The following is a 21,809-nucleotide window of genomic DNA, read 5'->3' as shown; positions in this document are numbered from 1 at the left end:
ATTCTTGAGATAGAACCTAATCATATCAGAATTAAGATCATTTGATCTAGGATCAACTAGGTAATAATTGAATTGAATAGATTTTACGGTAAGTTTAATAAATCTATGTCAAAGGTCAATATCGGTCCCTTCCGATGCATACTCCATGCATCCAACCCAAGCTTTACTTTAACCAATGCTGTAATACTCGGAATTAGAAAATTGATTAGCAAAACCCTAACTAGATAATTATGTATAATTGAGAAATTATATTATCATATAATTTAATATATGTGAAATTATATGAATTTTAATATGTTAAGACCCCGTTGGTGAGCTAGGGCATTTTGGTAATTATGACTCGAGAAGGGTAAAATGATGAAATTAATTTAATTACGTGCTTAATAGGACTATATTATTATATAGTATGCCTGTGTTGTCTTTTCAGGTGTGTTTTGACAGGTTAGCGCGGTATAGTCACAACCGGGAATTTCGGGCCGAACTGGGTTCAGGCTCGAAATGTAAATTGGATTGATTATTTGGCATTTTATTTGCTGAATGATAATCTGAAATTAATTGTGAATTATTTATGCATGAAATGGCAAAATTACCCTTGTGAGGGTGTATGTGTGAATTTAAGCCATGAGGGCAAAATGGTCATTTTGACCTTTATTTGATAATTAGTAAAAAAAAGTGAATTTTGATGAAATGAATGAATTATTCTGGTCTTTTCTCTTTCTCAACCAAACCCTCTCTCCCTCTCTAACCCTTTCTTTAACTTCAAATGAATTGTTGAGTTTGTGAGTGTATTGATTGGCTTTGGAGCTTGGAATTGGAAGAATTTTAGGCTTAGAATTGAGGTATTCTCTAGCTGAAGTGATTTAGAAATTGTTGTTGTAATTCTTGTTGGTTTTAATTGTTGAAATGCATATTTGGAATGTAGAGTTGCATGTTCTTGATGTGGGTTGAATTTTTGGTGATTCTTGGTGTAGAATGGCATGATTTTAGTTGTTAAGCATGGATTCTAATTATAGTATATTTTCTACTGCTGAAGCATGTATTTATGAGTTGTTTTCTTGGCTGGGAGTTATTTAAATTGTAGGAGATTGAAGCTCTTATTCAAGAGCTTGATGTTGCCATGAACATGTTTGAATTCTATGATTTTTATGCAAACTAAATGGTGGGATTTTGGATGCATGAGATATATGTTTTTGACCCTATAATGTTTGCTAGCTGCTGTAAGTAGTAAATTGAGATTTTAATGGTGAAAAGCAAGCATGGAACTCAAGCTTGGTGCTTTAATGGCACTTTTTGATTCTTAGTGAAATTATTGTGTTTTGTAGGAGATTGAAGCTCTTATTCAAGAGCTTGATGCTGAAGCATGTATTTATGAGTTGTTTTCTTGGCTGGGAGTTATTTAAATTGTAGGAGATTGAAGCTCTTATTCAAGAGCTTGATGTTGCCATGAACATGTTTGAATTCTATGATTTTTATGCAAACTAAATGGTGGGATTTTGGATGCATGAGATATATGTTTTTGACCCTATAATGTTTGCTAGCTGCTGTAAGTAGTAAATTGAGATTTTAATGGTGAAAAGCAAGCATGGAACTCAAGCTTGGTGCTTTAATGGCACTTTTTGATTCTTAGTGAAATTAGTGTGTTTAAGTTGTGGAATATGTTTATTATGACATATAATGATGCTCTGGAAAGTTTGGTAGTGTTTTGGGATGATTTGAGTCAGTTTTGGGGGTTTAAAGATTGAGAAATTTCGTGTTCTCTGCCCAGACAACCGGAATTCCGGTTGGTTCAGGGCTGCTCCAACCGGAATTCCGGTTGGAGTTCATCGGAAATGTTAAATTTTGTTTTTGCCATAACTTTTGACTCGGGACTCCTTTTTGGGAGTTCTTTATATCGTTGGAAAGCTCGTTTCAAGCTCTATGTGATTATCTGTGTTTGAAATGCCATGAATTTATTTTATGAATGTGAAATCAGGGGTTAACCCTATTTGTGAAAATCCCGGATTGTGTGTGACTAGGATTACCGTCACCTGGTCAGGAGCACCTGGGGATTTGGAATCTCTGCCTTTGAGGGACAACAGGTAAGACAGTGATTAGCACGTAGAGTATGCACAGTGGCGCTTATATTGAGAATGATATGTATGAATGTTTAGTAATCGGGATAAGAGTTATTATCCTAATAGGAACGGTCTAATAGCCTAGAGTTATTAACCTAGTGATATATATGTGTATAAATGCCATGCCATTTTAATTGAAATGAGATTTAGGGATTGTGCGCTCAAGGCATAATCAGGTTGGACTCAGTACTCATAACCAAGATGAACCACTTCTAAGGCCTTAATGTATTTAGACGTGTGAGAGTAACACGTGGGTCTACGTCATGTAGATTTAATTAGATGTGTGAGCGCAACACATAGGTCTACGCCACGTAGAAATAAATGGGCATGATGAAATAATGATCAGGTCTGTGCTATACAGACATATGTGAATGAGCATATTATATTTGTTATGATTTATACTGTCTTGCTGGGCTTGGCTCACGGGTGCTCTACTGTGCAGGAAAGGGTAAGTCAATGGCTGATCAACCATGAGTTTGAGGAGCTGGACGAAGAATGTACATGTTCAAGCCATATCAGACCAAGCGGGTTAAGGGTCTATCAGTGGTGAACTTTTGAATTCTATTTTGCCGTTTAGGTCGGCTAGAAAGAAATGACTTGTAATAGCGTTTGTAAATATTTTTGGGATCCCAACTATTTTATAAGTTTAAATATATTACAAGTTTATTTTTATTCTGTTTAATATAAAAGTTTAAATTCTGCGCTATTTTGATTAGTAATCCCGATTAGAGGATTAGGGTTTCATAAGTATTTTGGGTAGCGTGCCTAATTATTTAGGGCGTTACAAATGCTCTGGAAAGAACATAACATTTCTCCAAATGCAAGTAAACTCTATTGTAGATTGTCATATTAGTAAAACCCCAGTGTTATGATAAATCTAGGAATCTTTAATCACATAGTCATGTTTACTTTCCATTGTGCTGACAATACAATAAACAAGAACAAGTATGTGAAAAGGGTTTTGATGAATTTATAAATCAAATAGACAAATAATTGATAAGGTGAGCCAAAACATACACAAATGAATGAAAAATACTTCTGTTTCTTTATTAATATTGAATAATACGGATTACATTGAAATGGAGTTTTATTTAGGGCATAAAACCCAACAGGTCCAGTGTAACACCCTAACTATCTTAGGCGTATTACGTGATTTTTAAACGTACTGTGCAGCTCGTTGCTAATCAACGAGGTTTATGGAAAAACGTGATTAATTAAAATTTTGCTTTTTCATTAAACTTATAAACCATTTTACAAAAGTCTCGGGATCTCGATTTATAAAATATTTACAAAAGTTTTAACTGATTAACTTTTACATCAAAATAAAGTCGTCTAACGACAGTTACAAAAATCTCGGCCCGTCTTTGTCCCGAGGGATCGTACGCTCCAGGCCTAACCGCCCCGACATGTACAACCTCATAAGCTCGGCTCACGGTCCATCGGCCCATGTACGGCCTTGCCTTTACCTACACATGAACGTAAACGCGAGTCGACGGACTCGGACAAGAAAAGCATAATAATATCATACATAAAACTGACTGCCGTGTCCAACACGATACTGAGTCCCGCTACGCCATGTCCAACATGGTGCGAGCACTACCGCCATGTCCAACATGGTGCGAGTTTAGAACGTTCAGGGGACGGTACTATTGACAAGTATCCTCCTGATCGGTCGAACCGGTCATACTCCGGCTGCTGGTCATACTCCGGCTGTCTGCAGACGGGATAGGTCAATAGCACCGAACCACCAACCAAATGTCGGCTGATCGGTCGAACCGGTCATACTCCGGCTTGGTCATACTCCACTGTACCGACGTGACGGGGTTGGATGGTTCGAAGCCTAAATACATAACTAATGTAATCTAGCGGGCTTCCTACATGCACGCTAAACATGTAATCTACATATGCATACCGTTATACTAATCTTACACTGGATTCCGATTTCGAGTGTCTTAGGTCAGCCCGAGCCCAGAGAAGGCTGAGCGGCGGATTACTGGCTCCTAAACCATAAAAATCACAACGCTATAAGTGACACGCTAAATCACTTCCCGGGGACTAAAACTCGAAACTAAAAGTTTCCCTATCGATAAAAAGCATGGCAATACCCCTAAAAACCCAAAAACGAGGAAAGCTAGGGGTCTGAAAAATCCCCCAACCGAAGGCCGGTTGCCCAACCGAATTCCGGTTCGGGAAATTCAGACCCCCATCCGAATTCCGATGCACAACCGAATTCGGTTCCTCGCAGGCAGCCAACTAAAAATCCCATAACTCGACCAATTCAACCCCAATTGGTCCCAAACTTTCCAGACCTGTTCTAAACTATCCCTAGAACAAATCCAAAGCCTCAAAATCACCCAGAAAGCACATATACAAAATTCACCATTAAAGACCAAGCTTTGAGTTCAAAAACTCAAACTTGGTTAAATCCACTAACATGCATCCTAGCCTAGTTAATTCTACTTAACTAAGCATAATAACACCTCTGAAAACATACAAGAACATCCAGCAATTCACAGAAACAAAATATAACATTTCTTTCCAAAATTCATAACTTTTTCACATAAAAACTACAAGCTTGAACAACCTAACTAATATGCTTTCAACACAGCTCAATCAACATCAATAATCATGCTTTGAATCACACAAATTAACCACAAAAACACAGCAGCAAAATCAACTAAAAACTCATGCATGCATCATCATTTTTCATCATATTTTCCAAGAAAAACCAAGTAAGAATTAAAGCCAAGAATTACCTCAATTAAAATCACTTGATCTTGCTAAAATAACATGAAATCAACAAGGAAATCCAGCCCTAGCTGCTCCCCAAGCTTGGCCGAACAAGAGAGGAAAAGAGAGAGCTTTGTGTGTGTGTTTTGAAATTTCTAATTTTTTTCTCTAAGTGTTGAAATTTGTGGCAAAAGGAATATAAAACACATTACTCATTTTATTTCAGCCAAGTAATAATAAAATAAACATTTATTTTTTTCCATTTAATAAATCACATAAGACAAAACACTAATGGGGCAAAAAGACCATTTTGCCCCTCCACCATAAAACCATGAAAATCATACTAAAGGGGTATTTTTGGGACATTCTAAATTCCCGGCCAATCCCGACATTCCCAATGTCTAAAACCCGTCCCCAAATACTAACATACTAAGTTGTGATTTCTACTGAGCCAAACGCCGAGTTCCAAAATACCGGACACCGGAAATGCGAAATATAAAAACTACTGATGACATAATCATGCATATCTGAATTCCATAAATAACAGTAATAAATTATTTAAATAGCTATAAATAATTTCATAATTAACATAAACAACTGCTAATTTCCAAATTAACTAAGCGGGCTTTACATCCAGCCCCGAGCAGTTCGGTAATAGCCTAATCCTCGTTATTTGTGTTGACTTAAGATCAAGGAAGAAGATTCTTTTTCTTATAGCTCTTACAACAGTATCTCTGAATATATAATTTTTAGATAATAGTATAGTCTTAGCTTAACTGCTTTTCGACTGATCCTTCGCCCAGTGAATATGCATCACTATTTATAGGGCTAGGAAGCTTGAGGAGGAAGACTTTCCTCTCTCGTTACAATGCGTATAAACAGAAAGATCGTGGGATCAATGCTGAATGCAATGATCGTGGGAATGAGGCTGAATACACTGATAGCGGGATCGTGTGTATGCCGTATCTACGTAAATTGATCCCTGAGTTATAGGGATTGAGCTGATGACTCATGATGCGAAAACTGAATTCGCTAAGTGTTGATTGCTCTGCGCGGGTCGCTGGATATCTTGCTCTGGGCATGCTAGCGAGGCATCCTGCTCGGCCTGTCTTCCCGAGCAGATGTTCCAAGTGGACTCCACGTGTCACCATTCCCGTGATGCCACGTCAGAGTGCAAAATTTGGGATAACAGACGGGAATTCTTCAAGTTTATGTGAACAAAATTGATGAGGAATTGTAAGAGGTTAATAAAAGGGGTGGAAGTAAGAAATGTTCTAATTGAATATCTATTAGAAACGAATACTTAACTTGTTAATAAGTTAAGTCAGTACATCAGTTTAGGAGGTCCCATAGGAGGAATAGAAAGACATAATTATGAATTATGTACTGTGGGATCTTACGGTTTCGACCGAGTAATAATAGTTGGACATACCGAACTAACATGTTGTCTATCAGTGTAAACAATTTATACGATAAATGAGGATATTGAATTCATACAAAAAGAATAGTCTACTCTTGTGAAATCTCAAAGTTGATATCTTTGCTTATGATGTTAAGGATTAATGAAGGTTATCGAGAAGTATGGGGATTGAAGTGAAGATAGCATAATATTTTTTTTTATTATTTTTGAAAGATGGGTAATCTGGGAGGATCAATGGAATAATAGAAATGTGTTGTGAGCATATTTGATAAAGGTACTTTAAGAAGTGTGGTACGAGAAAAATGTTGGGCACCTGTTCACTGGAGTAACACAGGTGATAAAAGAACACGATGGACCGAAAAGTTCCAAGGAACTTATAAAATCATAGAGTGAGTTCGAGTTGTATGCTCATTTCATTGAGCATACAAAAAAGCTACGCTGATTTAAAGTGTAGGGATATTAAATTTCAAATGGGAGACTCAGTATTTCTTTTGAGTATTACCTATGAAAAGGGTGCATAGATTTAGAAAAATAAAAAATTAAGCCCTAGATACACCGGTCCTTTTGAAATATTGGACCAGAAAGGCCAGGTGGCCTATTGGTTAGCTCTACCACCCGCATTGTCCGGGGTGCATAATGTCTTCCACATTTCTATGTTGAGAAAGTATGTGTCAAATCCGACATGTATTTTGAGTTACGATGATATTGAACTCCAAACAACTTATTTTATGAGGAAGCGACTTGGGAATTAGAGTCGCAAATGCATGAGCTATATCCCCAAAATAATTAGGTAAATTTTGAGGACGAAATTTTTATAAAGAAGGGATGGTTGTAATATCTCAATAAGCCTAATGGTAAGTAATTAGAATTTATAATTATATTATGGGTTAATTAGGTGGTAAGTGGGATTTTTATCCTACTAATCTAGTTTAACATAATTTTTAAATTCGCTATAAGTGAATAAATAAGCGTAATTTATAAATTACGGAGATTTATATAGCATGTGTGAATGTAATTTGAGCTATATGTGGAATAAAAATATTTTTAAGTTTGGCTACCTTGGAGACTCAATCGGGGGCAAAAAAAATATCATAATAGGTTTCATTGGTAGATTTGACGGGAATATTATGATAAATTGATAGTGTAGGTATTGAAGTAATTAAGACTATACAGGATTTGACTTAGCACCCTAGAAGTATAAATTTCTTAATGGCTAAAAAATAATAAGATAATTATAAATAATAAATTTTTTATTAATAATAATATTATTTATATCTTACTATTATAAAAGTGTGATAATGGTGTGATATTACTATACCACTTTTGCCCCTTACAAACATATATAATTACATTGATATTAATAAAGTCAAAGTATAAAATAATATGATATATATAGTCAAATCTCATATAATATTGTGATAATTCTAACTCTTACTACATAATTCATATTAGTAATATGAATATGATAGTAGAGAAGCAAAGTTTAATATTTTGTCGTTTACTATCTCATTTACCTTTTTTAGCACTTAATCATAATAATAAAAAAAAAACTTTCTAATTTTGTTTTATTATTATTATTACTACTCACCTCAATAAATTAACTAAGTCTCTTTTAATTGGAAATTATATTAATTTAACTTTATTGATATTAATAAAGTAAAGTATAAAATAATGTGATATATAATCAAATCTCATATAATATTTTGATAATTCTAACTCTTACTACATAATTCATATTAATGAATATGATAGTAGAGAAGTAAAGTTTAATATATTGTCTTTTACTATCTCATTTACCTTTTAGAGCACTTAATGATAATAAAAAAAAAATAACTTTCTTATTTTGTTTTATTATTATTACTACTCACCTCAATAAATTTAACTAAATCCCTTTTAATTGAAAATTATATTAATTTAACTTTCTTATTTTCTCTAATAAAAAAATGCTTATTATATAAAAATAAATAAGTCTAATATTTATGTAACAATTTTATGATTTTTTTTTTATAAGCCAATATAAAAATTATGTACAAATTATATAAATAAGGTGTAAAATATATCAAAATAATGACCATCTTATATACGACTATACTTGTATATAACTAAAATACTTAATTTAAATATTTATTCTTACACTTGTATAATATTAACATATGTATTTTAATTTGTAATTAAAGAACTAGGCACGTGCATCGCACGTGCTAACCTCACCTAGTATATATAAAACATATATTAAGTTAAAGACAATAAACGAAAACAGTACGATACGAACCTTTCTCTTTTTTTGACGAAATCCTCTTCTCTCTATTCACTTTCTTTGATTTTCAATCCGAAACCTAGCGATCTAAGCTCCAGTAGTAACGGAATAGCAAATCCTTGAAGAATGAAAACTTAAGGTATGGTTTAATTTTGTTTTAAGTTAAAAATAATTGGTTTTATATAGTGACTTTGTGATTAGAGTAGTTATGGAGATTCTGACATTATAGAATTGTTCTTTGGTAGCTATGAGACTAGTTTCGATGTTTACTTGTTGAATTTGAGGTAATTTTGAGTTAGAAGTTGAGTTTGGAACTTTTTAAAGCTTAGTTTGAACGTTAATGACGTTTTCCATTTAAGGGATCGATTTTAATTTCTGTTACATAAAGATGGTAGTATTTATGATATATATGTACCATGTGAAGTTTGAAGTGATTTGGATAGGTTTCGGCGGTGTTTCAGTGAGTGCAAAATTTGGAATTTTCGTGTTCTATCGTTTTTGGAAATTCCTAAGAGATAAAAAACTGTATTTTTGTCATAACTTTTCACTCGGATATCCATTTTGGACATTCTATATACCGTTTTGAAGCTTGCAACAAGCTCTATCATATGGTGTATGTTTTAGAGCCAAAATATAAGTTCTATTTTAGTGTAATTGTGCTATGAGATTTGATAAGAAACCCTAGGTGTTCTTTGCAGCTGCAAAGAAGTGTTTTGGGATAAACACTTATTGGATTATTATTGTTGTGACATAGGGTCGAGGTCATCGGGGATAGTTCTCCACTTGGATTGGCCGACATGTATGAATCTGAATTAAAGTTAAGAAAATTATAATGTACTACATGGCCTGGCCCGGCCCTAGGCATACGCGGGCTAGGCCGGTGCCTAGGGCCCACTCTTTATAGGGGGCATTTAAAATTTTAAGACCTTATTATTTGATTATTATATTTAACTAAATTAACACCCAATATAATTAAATTAGGTTCAGCGTAGTGGCAGCCGAATGATAAGATTAATGTTGACAGCCAAACTTCACATTTTAGTATTAATTTGGGATATTGGCGGCTAAACCACTTGAATTTTACCGTTTGTAACACTTGACCACAAAAACCGAAATTTTGGCGGTTAAACTACCTAAACCCTGAATCTGTTTTGCTCTGCACACTTCCGTCCAAAAATCCCAGTTAAGTGCCACATTGGACTGCCTACGTGTACACAAATGTACATGTGGCAAATTTTTAGTGGCCCACGTATTATTACTTATTAAAATATTATGAAAAAATTATAAAAAAATTACTTTATTTTATTCTTTTTTTTTCTTTTTTTTCTATTGGTCCATATTTTACTTTTTTCAAAAAAGAAAATCATTAAATAATAATAACAAAATAATTCATATTTATAATTAAATACATTAACTTAAAAAACAAAACATTTTTCTTCTTTAAAAAATATCTGACCAGTCAGCCGTCATCTTCAACAACATCAGAATACAATAATCAAGCTCAAAACTAAAATCAAATTTAAAAAAAAAACTTGCAAACCTACCATTCATATATGGCTGTCCAAATCCAAAAAGAAAATAAATAATCGCAAACCATATATATATAAAAGAAATGGAGATACAGAAAAATATAATTAATTTGCTCATGACCCAAAATTATAAACATAGATTTATTCCAGTCGCACAGCCAACGTTAATGGCGGACAGAGGAAGACCTCCGACCCGTGTCTCCGATCTGGCATCATAAAACTCCCATCACAGACGAAGTCTGATCCGATTTGTTGCTAAGCCATCTCCATTCTGCAAAGCCCTCACAACCACCATGGGAGTGAAAGAAAGAAGAAGGTTAACGATGGATCTGAGCATAGAAGAAGAAGAAAGAGAAAAAGAATAAGAATAAAAAAAAGAAAAAGAAAAGAAATGAAAAAGAATAAAATAAAATCATATTTTTTTATTATTTATTTATTTTTATAATTTTAAATTATTTTTATAATATTTTAAGAAGTAATATTACGTGGACCACTAAAAACTTGCCACGTGTACAAGTGTGTACAGGTGGACAGTCCACAGTGGCACTTAACTGTGATTTTTGGACGGAGGTGTGCAGAGCAAAACGGAACCAGGGTTTAGGTAGTTTAGCCGTCAAAATTTCAGTTTTTGTGGTTAAGTGTTACTAATCGTAAAGTTTAGGTAGTTTAACCGTCAATATCCTTTAATTTTTTTTAAAATAAAACTATTTAAGAAACAACTACAAACATATACACTTAATAACTAAATTCAAAGAAAATTAAATACATAATATTATTTAAGCTTTCTTTCTAAATCTAATATTTTATAAGCTTATCTATTTTTTTTTTTATTTTCTTTCTCTCTTGTTTATTTTCCTACTTCTCTTATCATGTTTTGTTTTCTATTTATTTTGCTTCAATCAAAATCATTTTTAATATTATGAAACAAAACATTAATCGAGATATAATATTTAATGTCAATAATAATAAAAAAAATATTTTTTTTTCTTAAATATTTTTTGAAGTGATTTAAATTTATATCTTTTTAAATATCTTATTATAATTATGGACTATAATTTAATGTAGTTGTTAAAAATTATTTTAGCTATAGGTAAATATAAAATCATAGTTTTTTCTTTTATATTTCTTTTTATGAATTTGATGTATTGTATGGTTGAAATTTTGGCAAGATTAAAATATTATTATGGATGATAGAGCAAATTTAAAAATACAAATCTGTTATTTTAGATTTTTAATATATTTTTTTTTTTTTACTTTTATGTCATGAAATGTAGCATATAAATTTTTTATGTTAATTTTTTTATTTATTTATTTATTTATTTATTTATTAAGGGGCCCAAAATTTTATATCGTCTTAGGCTCCAATTTCTTCAAGGCCGGCCCTCCACATGGCATGACATGTTTTGTAATCATCAATTGTCTCATTAGTGATAATGTGAATGTGACATACAATCTCACTTGATTAGGTGATATGATATATGGATTTCAGATTATAGTATGGGTTTGCTTGATTAGGCAATGTGATATATACCTAATTAGATGATATGATGCCAAACTATGGTATAGGTTTGTCTGATAAGGTGATGTGGTATACGAATGCCAAATTATGACATGGGCTTGCCTGATTAGGCAATGTGATATATGTAAATGATAAATTCTAGGCTATTGTATAAACTTGCTTGAGTAGGTAATGTGATATGTGGATACCGATATTCAGGCTGTGCCTGTGAGGCAACCGTTATAAAGTCATGACTATGAACTGAAACCACTGTTACGTTTCTAACTGGCAGCGTACCTTATTAGATACACGCGACATTAATATAAAAATGCCTGGTTATGGCATATATCGAAACCATTATTAGGTTTCTAACTAGCGGCGTATTATTAAATACGAGTAGCAATAATATGAAAATGCCTGGTTATGGCATAGATCGAAATCGTTGTTAGGTTTCTAACTGGCGGTGTACCTTATTAGATACGAGCTACAGTAATATGAAAATTCCTGGTTATGGCATAGATTGAAACCGCTGTTAGGTTTCTAACTGGCAGTGTACCTTATTAGATACGGGCGACAGTAATATATGAGTACCAAGCTATAGTACAGGTTCGTCTGATAGGACGATGCGATATATTGGTACCAGGTTGTGGCACAGGCTCACCTGTTTAGGTGGTTCAATGATATTATATATGATGTTGTATTATGACACGAGCTTGCCTGATTAGACAATACAAATATATGAGCATATCTATTTCTATAATTATGTGGTATAGTGATATTATATATGATGTTGTAATATTCAAACTGCAACCACATTGCGAGATCTTAAACTTGCAAAAATCACACTAAGATAATGCGGTGTGATGCGGTGCAGTTTGAACAATTTGCACTATCATCGTATCACATTACAATTAAAATTTTAAAATAAATCTAACAAAGGTTTAACAATATAAAATAATTATTATTAAAATTTTAATATTATAACATATAAACTAATCCTTAAGTCATTATATTAGTTTGCCTCTAAAAAAATAATGTAATATACATAGATATATATTAGGGGTTTTTTCATATTTACACTTTAAAATAGTTTTTTTTTTTTTTTATGTATTTTTATGAAATTCTACATAGAAACTCTTATTGCAACTAGTGCTGAAACCTAAAGCAACAAAAAATCGTGTACAAACCACCCTTATTGCAACTAGCGCTGCAACTACCTTAGAAACTAAATTGTAAATTTAAAAAAAAAGTTAAAAAAATAGTATATAAGATAATTCCCCTATATTATTTATATTTGTTGAAAAAATAAAATAAAAATCTTAGGAAAATTTGAAATTCTATGCTTAAAATACCATTTAATTTTTCCCCTAAATGCATAATTATTAAAATTGGTACTATATGACAACTTTCCTAATTTTCCTAAACTACCCCTCACATTTTTTACTTTCAGCATCACCTCTCTATTCCTCTCTCTCAGCCGAACCAAGAGAAAACCCAAAACTTTCAGCCGCCGTCGAAGCTCAACCCCCAGAACGGTCCGTCGCAACCCACGGTGAACCCAGCTCTGTCGTCTAAGCTTAACCCCGAGGAACGCTAAAATCCGAGCAACTCGCAACCCCGACCTCGGCCGAAAATGTCGAAGGTATGTAGGTTTTGTTTTTGTTTTTTTTTTTAGATTGGGCATTCGGATTGTTTGTGATTGTTTGTGAATGGTTAGATTTAAGAATTTTGTTGTGAAAATGGTATTCGGATCCGTGAAAATGGGATGGGACTGGTTGTGAGATTGGGCATTCGGATTGGGGAAGAAGCTCGGTCCGATGGTCCAGTTCGGTCCGATGGTCGTGTATGGGTCCGATGCTTCCGTCCGATGTCCCTTGGCTCGGGGTTCGATGGTCCGATTTATAGGGTCCGATTGTGTGATCTACGAAGGGTCCGATGGGTACCCTATCGGGCCAGTCGGACCCATCGGACCCGAGCATGTTTTTTTTTCGTTTTTTTTTAATATTAATAATTTAGTAATTGTTTTATGTATTATTTTATTTGTATTGATTTATTAAGTATTGTTTAATTAATTATTGTTTTATTATTAAAAATTAATTAGTGTGTTTTGTTTTATTAATTATTGTATTTTTAGTAATTATTAATTAATGTTTTATTATTAATTATTAATTATTGAATTAATTTGTATTGTTTTATTAATTATTATTTTTGTACTAATTGTTAATTATTAATTATTAATTTTTATTATTTATTAATTATTGTTTTATTATTAATTATTAATTTTTGTACTAATTGTTTTTTATTATTTATTGATTAGTGTTTAATTATTAATGATTAATTATTGTATTATTTTTTTTATTGTTTTATTAATTATTAATTATTGTTATAGTATTGTTTTATTTGTTATTGTTTTATTAATTATTGTTTTTTATTAATTATTTATTATTGTTTTTTACTAATTATTAATTAATGTTTTATTATTAATTATTAATTATTGAATTAATTTGTATTGTTTTAGTAATTATTATTTTTGTACTAATTGTTATTTATTAATTATTAATTTTTATTATTTATTAATTATTGTTTTATTAATAATTATTAATTTTTGTATTAATTTTTATTGTTTTATTAATTATTTATAATTGTTTTTTATTATTTATTGATTATTGTTTTATTATTAATGATTAATTATTGTATTTTTATTAATTATTAATTAATATTTTATTATTAATTATTAATTATTGTATTAATTTGTATTGTTTTATTAATTATTTTTTTTACTAATTATTAATTATTATTTTTTGTATTAATTTTTATTGTTTTATTAATTATTGTTTTTTTATTAATTATTTATTATTGTTTTTTATTATTTATTGATTAGTGTTTTATTATTAATGATTAATTATTGTATTATTTTTTATTGTTTTATTAATTATGAATTATTGTTTTAGTATAAATTATGAATTATTTTTTTTAATTTTTATTGGTTTATTGATTATTGTTTAATTATTAATTATTAATTATGATTTATTGTTTTATTAATTATTGGTTATGGTTTTATTATTAATTATTTATCGTTGTTGGTTTTTTTTTTCAGGGAACTGCACATCTTATAATTCCAGTGTCGGACCACTACACAGGCCGTGTCACATGGCGCGGGGGTAGTTACTACTACTTGAAGATTAAGGCTAAATTTGAAGAATTCAACCTATGGGACAGAGTGAGGGAATCCCCTTTCAAAATTTTTTTCGAGAGAGCGCCCATCCAATTTTCAGGAGCATTTTTTCACCAGTTGATGCTTCACAAAATAAAATCTCACAAGCCGGACGAGGTGCATTTCTATGTGGGAAGGAAGAGATGTAGATTTGGGAGGGTGGAGTTCGGCTTGGTCACCGGGTTAAACTTGTTGCCCGGCCCTACTGAGGAAGACATCAAACAAAATGGAAGCTCTAACCGGTTGATTCAGGAATATTTCAACGGTAGTGCTTCGATCAGCTTTGGCCAACTGCGCAGAGTTTTTGAGAGTTGAACAGAAGCTGATGATGTCTACAAGTTGGGGATGGCCTTGTTTGTTATGGGTGTCCTCACTGGTAAGGATGAGAAGACTGTCGTTCCTCCTTTTGTGATAAGAATGGTTGATAACCTTCCATTCTTCTACGAGTACCCCTGGGGAAAGATTTCTTACACCAAGCTGATGGAAACTTGTAAGAAGGATTACTTGGATGTGAAGAATAAGATGTTGAAAAAGATTGAGAAGGGAGTCACTCAGAAGAAGGCAAAATACTCAGCCTACGTCTATGCTGCAGCGTTGCAGTATTGGGCATACGAGGCCATATTACAGCTGGGCAACGAGTATGCAGTGAGGAGGTCGCATCGCTTTTCGAGAATGGTCAACAGGGAGAGTAAGCCGAACACTACACTCGGAAAGGATGAAGTGACCAGATTATTTGCTAAAAATGTAAGTTTGTTACGCTTTATGTTGAATTCATGTTAATTTCCATATATTATATTAATATATTTGTTATATTTTTCAGTTGACAGTGTACTCCATGTTATGTCCTCGGCCGAACGAGATTGAGTTTGTGAGTTACATAACCGGGGGTCAGCCTCCGTTATTTGTTGACTTGGAGGAACTTGTGTTGGGTGAGGATGGGCAACCAACACAGGATGCTTTGCGAAGCCAGGCCGAAAAGCTTGCCTCCACATTGGAAGAACGAGCATAGGCAGCCCGAATATTTAAAGACTCTACACCACCTCCACCGTCTCCTCCACGTGCACCGCCTGCAGTTCCAGATGGGTCTGGTGTTGACCCATCTCCAGCTTCAGTTCCTGATAGGTCTGGTGTTGACCCATGTGCAGCTTCACAGGATCCTCCTGTTCCCCCGTCAGCTTCTATTCCCAGCACCTCAGAGGCTCGCGATCCAGTATACCCTGCCATTTTGGCAAGGTTGGAGACTGTGGAGAGGGGGCAGGCCGCTCTGCTAAGAGGACAAACAGCGATTATGGATCAGTTGAAGACCATAATGACGCTCCTGCAAGATCTTGGAAGGCCGGGAGCAGATTCACAGCCACAGCCACAGCCACAGCCACAGCCACAGCCACAACCGGAAGAGGAGGCTCGGACACCAGAAGATGACTTCATTCTCCTAAATGATTACCAACCGGATGATGATGACATGTTATGTACACCTGAGAAGACGAATATCACCAGCATCGGGGATACTCAGGATTCTGAGGTGCAGGTGTTAGAGACAGCTCTAGAAGTCATGGAGAACCGGAGGAAGAGAAGGCGGCCTAGGTGGTTCGCTGAGTACACTGAAATGAAGAAGAAGGCTAGGGCTACTTCGACACTCGTGAAGGCGGACCCACTTAGAGTGGTTGATCGGAAGCTGCTCAAGACTTTTCACAATTGGGTACTCGGCCAGATTGGGAACAATTACCCGAGAGAGTGCTTCACCGGTCGATACCATTCGTCTTGGTTCCTCGAACTGCATACTCCGAAGTTTTGGCTTGGGAACGATGTAAGTTTTTAAGACTTTTTTACTGCTTTTGCTTTTAAAGACTTTATCTAACTCTTTTTTATTTAATCTCTGACATATTTAATTTTCATGTTTTAGCATTTGGATGCGGCATTCCATTTGATGAGGAGGCGGCAACACTTTTATCCCGAGGCCTACCCAAATAGATGTGTCATAATGCCGTGTATTTTCCCAGTAGGAGTTATTGCTCAGTGGGAAGCTGCGGGTGATGAGCAGGCTAACTATCAGTGGGACGAGAGCATATTAGATTTGATTCGAGGGGATGAAAGTCAATTCTTGGCCAGTTGGAAGAACAAGGAGAGAATCTATATGGCCCTGTACTTCGATGGAGCAAAGCATTGGGTGGCACTAGAGGTAGATCTGGATCATTGGTTGTTGAACATATTTGACTCGAGCCTCGGATCGATTTCCCCGAACGAATTGAAGCGTCACCTGGAAATGTGGGAAAAATTACTACCAAATTTGCTGCTGCAGGCCAGGTCATGACATGATCCTCGTGCCTCAACTTACCGCCTCAGAGAGCCAGGTCAGAAATTTCACTTCAAAAGTCATGGATCGGGCCGTTGTTCCACAGACAAAGACTAGGTAACTTAATTACAATTGATTTTTTTGTTATTTAACTTGAATTTAATTTGCATACTTTTATTTATTTACTTTTTATTGTCTCATACAGCGGTAACTGCGGGATGTACGTGATAGAGCACATCGAGCATAGTATGCTGGAGACTACGTTTGATAATGTGCACGATGAGAATATGAAGAAATTTAGAGAGCGGTGGTGTGTAGATTTGTTTTACCAGAATTTAGCATGAACAAATGTGTTTTTTATTTGGTATTTATTAAGATAACAATGTAACTGGTTTTTTTTATTAGTATGTTTATGTTTTTTTAAGAGTTCATACAAATTTTACGCCTTTCTTTCATGCAACAAATTATAATAATTATGTAAACATAAAATATCACAAATTCGAATATTTAAAATAGTCCAACATTAATTCAATAACAATACATAATAGTCCAACACATCACGATACAAATAAACTAAAATAACATTTTTAACCTCGGTAGTTGCAAGTGCTTCTGTTGTGCCCCTTGGCACCGCACTTGCTACAATTTCGTGATTTGATAATCCTTTCACCGTTACAAGCAGTTCAGTTGTTCTTAATTCTTCCAACCTTTTGCTTCTTGGGTCGCCCTACTGGTTGCTTCTCAACATGCACTCCAGCTGTCATGTTCTTGATGTCATCAGGCAATTCCCAATCATCCTCGTCACCAATTGGCATAATTGTTCCTTCATATGTCCTCCTCCAATATTCAATCGTGTAATATGGCGAGCATAGTGTGTACGCGCTAATACTTCGCTCCTGAGATGCAACACATGCATGAGGACAAGGAAACTTCATGCACTGGAACAAGCCGCAAGTGCAAGTATGTTCCTGCAAGTCCACTACACCACCGGTCATAACTGTTCCTCCAGGGTGAACCTGCAACGTGTAAGGCCCGCATGAGTCAACGTTCAAATAACGACCTTTTTCAAAATGCAATGTCAAGTCCTCCTCCATTTCTGGTGCTAGGGGTTTCGTCCACTTGTCAGCTTTTTCTTTTCGTGAAGCAAACCACTTCTGGACTTTGGACCTCAGGAATGCTACAGCAGCAGTGATCGGGAAGCCTCTTGCATCCTTAGTTGTGTTGTTGAAGCTCTCAGCCCAGTTGCTCGTCATTACATTGTAACGTACCCCTGGAAAGTACGACCGGACCCATTTTTCAAATCTAATTTCCTCAAGATATTGTGCAACCGCTGGATTCATGGCCCGAATGTTCTCAAATTCTCTGTGAAACTCTGATCTTGAATACGTGTAGGCACACGTGTAAATGTGATTCGTGAAGACGTCAGTCTTGAACTTGTGGTTGACGTTCATAATAATGTGGTGGTAGCATGCACCGTGGTGTGCATCAGGGAACACGATATCCAAAGCACGAACAATGTTTTGATGCCTATCCGAAACAAAAGCTAAGTTTTCAACATCACCAATCAATTCTTTCAATTTTCTCATAAAATAGGTCCAGGAATTGTGGTTTTCACTGTCAACTATAGCAAAAGCTATCGGAAAGATATGACTCCCTGCATCCAAAGCCACTGCACACAACATTTGCCCACCATACCTAGTCTTCAAATAAGACCCATCAACGCATACAACAGGTCGACAATACTTGAAGCGACCATCTTCTACCACAAAATCCGTGATGGCACCTGGATTCCGCAACTGTAGCATGTGCAAGTAACTAGGTAATTTCGAGTACGAATCTTCAGGTGTACCCCGAGCTAGGTGTTGTGCCTTCTCTCTGCACCTCCATGCCTTTTCGTAACTCATTTGGATCCCGTAATCCTTGTGCATACTTTTTCTTATATCAGAGGGCAACTGATCCGAGCCGTCAGTTGCGAACTTATCCTTAATTAGATGGGCAACTATTACAGGTGATGCTTGACGGTTATCTTTTCCTCGAAGATCAAGGGAACATGTATGTACATTATGAAATGTACTCACCTCAAACATGTTAGAAAGTACGTTCTTCTTCGCTCTTAATCTCCACCCACAATCTGTATCCTTACATGTGACGTACCAAATATCAGTACTGGACTTCCTAATGTAGTAGTCAAACCCTTTCTTCATTGCATACAGGCCAACAACCATCTTTAAATGCTCTTTGTCTCTAAAAAACTTTCCCACATGTAACTCCCCGCCTGGTGTGCCACCCGTAGATATATAATGACTATGATCCTCGATGTCTTCTCTTGTATACATTTTCTCCTTGAATTTACCGTAACTTGTCGAAGAAGAAAATGGATCGCTCCATCCAGTCACATTGGTCCCTCGAGCATCAGTAGGACCACTAATATCATTGGTCTCTCTACCATTATTAGGACCTGTACTGTTAGTAGTTCCTCTAGCATGACTGGTTTCGCCTGGACGACTACTACTAGTACCAGGTGTTTGGCAATTTTCTCTACGGGGCATTCTTTTCTGTGTCGGTGGCCTCGGTGGTATTTGGTACGATAGTGGAGTCAAGTTCAAAGGTACAGCAGCAGCGGCCTCTGTACCTTGGTCGTCTCTTACGCCATCATTGCCCTCAACATAACATTCAGGGTCTGGACCATTAAAAAAACCATCGATGAATGGCATTTGTGCTGCAATATCAGCACTCGGCATCATATTGTTTAATTCAGGTAATAAATCTGCAACCAACACCTCTGGATTTGTTTCTGGAACAAAACTCCCAACCTCGTTACGATTATCCTTAACAGAACTTGGTGTGGGACTAGGATCTACGCAAACATTCTTCTTTAACAAAGTCACAAACAAAGGAGTAAATTCATCTGGCTTCTTCGCAAGTGTAGATAAAAAGTACCTTGCACGTTTATCATTTCCAATAACTTCAGGGCGATACTCAAAGCCTTTCTTGTACTTGTAATGTACTTCCAATTTCAAGTCATACTCCACTTTGTTGACATCCAGTTCTTCGTACAAAACATCAACCAAACCTGAGTAGCTTAGGTTCGGATCAATGTCAAATGTCAAATTGTCGCCCCGTTTATAAACCCAATCTCTAGCATCAAACTCCCAAACACCATTATACATAACACACGCATTAACAGTTGAACCTGCCACATACATTCAAAAAAACACAGTTATAATTTACAACAAAAATCTCACAAAAAAAATCTTAATTAATCATGAATAACGAAATAATAATAATTAACTTATAATAAAATAATAATTCATATTTAATAATTAATAATAAAACAATTATTAATAAAAAAAATGAAAAATAAAACAATAATTAATAATTTATAAAAAAACAATAATTAATAATAAAAAAATAATTATTAATTGATAATAAAATATAATTATAATTATTACTAAAACCATAAAAAATAAAACAATAATTAATAATAATTCATAATTAATAATAAAACAATAATTCATAATTCATAATAAAACAATAATTAAAACAATAATTAATAATTAATAATTAGTAATTATAATTAATAATAACTAATAATTGATAATTAATAATAAAATAACTAAAAAAAATAAAATAATTCTTAAAACATTAACTAAAATAATAATTAATAACTAATAATTATTAATAAAAGAATAATTAATAACACAAATATTAATAAATCTCTACAAAATAAATTAATCATACAATAATAAATAATAAATAATAATAATTACAAAAAAAAAGAAAATAAAATATTGCCGTAGGGTCCGATTGGTCCGACCCTCCTTTAAAAAATTCAAAAAAAAAAAAATACAAAAACCAATCGGGTCCGATGGGGTCCGATTGGTCCGACCATCGGACCCATTTGGGGAGGCATCGGCCCTTGGGTCCAAAAAATAAAAAAAAATAAAAAACCAATCGGGTCCGATGGGGTCTGATTGGTCCGACCATTGGACCCATATGGGGACATCGGACCGAGTGTCCAAAAATAAAAAAAAAATTACAAAATATATATCGGGGGGCCGATGGGTCCGATGGTCGGACCCAAAAAATGCAGAAAACCAAAAAAAATCCAGATTTTCACAGGCAGCAAATTTTTTAACAGAAAAAACAGCAAAATAACAGCAATAATCCACAGATCAAGCATCAAAACAACATTCTAAACTAAATATAACAACAAAAAACAAGATTAGGGCTGAACATTTTGAGCGAGTTTGACCCGAACCCGAGCAACCCGCCCGAACCCGAACCGGTGAACCCGCAAAGTTTTTTTTTTTTAAATTTCGGGCGGGTTGGGTTGAACTCGGTACCCTTCGGGTGGGTTGGCGGGTTGAGATTTTAGGGGTACCGGGTTTTCGGGTTGAACCCGTGAACCCACTTTATAAATATATTATATATTTTTTTTATTTTTTTTATTACTGTTTTTAACTTTTTATATATATATTAAATTAATAATTAAATAAATAAAAAATCCTAAAAAGTAAATATCATTATCATATACATTTACTACATTACATTCAGACAAACCCTAAAAAATTTCACAGCCTCCATTTCCATTCCCACACCAGCCACTGCCACTGCCAGCCAGCCACCACCAGCCATCACCCACTCCACCACCAGCCAGCCACGATCCTCACCACCCACGCCACCCGCCGACGACGAGTCGAAGACGCAGGGGAGGGATCGACGACGAAGACCTCGGCTCCTCCTCCTCTTGG

The 21,809-nt window shown here is 34.4% G+C and overlaps 1 protein-coding gene across 1 annotated transcript; it reads left to right on the top strand.

Moving 5' to 3' along the window:
• The first annotated feature begins 15,101 nt into the window (after positions 1-15,101).
• On the top strand, positions 15,102-16,190 carry LOC133030122 (uncharacterized). The gene is made up of 2 exons (XM_061102340.1): positions 15,102-15,506; positions 15,583-16,190. The coding sequence occupies exons 1-2, from the start codon at positions 15,108-15,110 to the stop codon at positions 15,769-15,771; spliced, it is 588 nt and encodes a 195-aa protein (XP_060958323.1). The 5' UTR covers positions 15,102-15,107; the 3' UTR covers positions 15,772-16,190.
• Positions 16,191-21,809: the final 5,619 nt, after the last annotated feature.

Source organism: Cannabis sativa, chromosome 8, assembly GCF_029168945.1.
Source record: "Cannabis sativa cultivar Pink pepper isolate KNU-18-1 chromosome 8, ASM2916894v1, whole genome shotgun sequence".
In the NCBI taxonomy this organism is placed as follows: domain Eukaryota; kingdom Viridiplantae; phylum Streptophyta; class Magnoliopsida; order Rosales; family Cannabaceae; genus Cannabis; species Cannabis sativa.
This window is presented reverse-complemented; position numbering and strand designations above follow the sequence as displayed.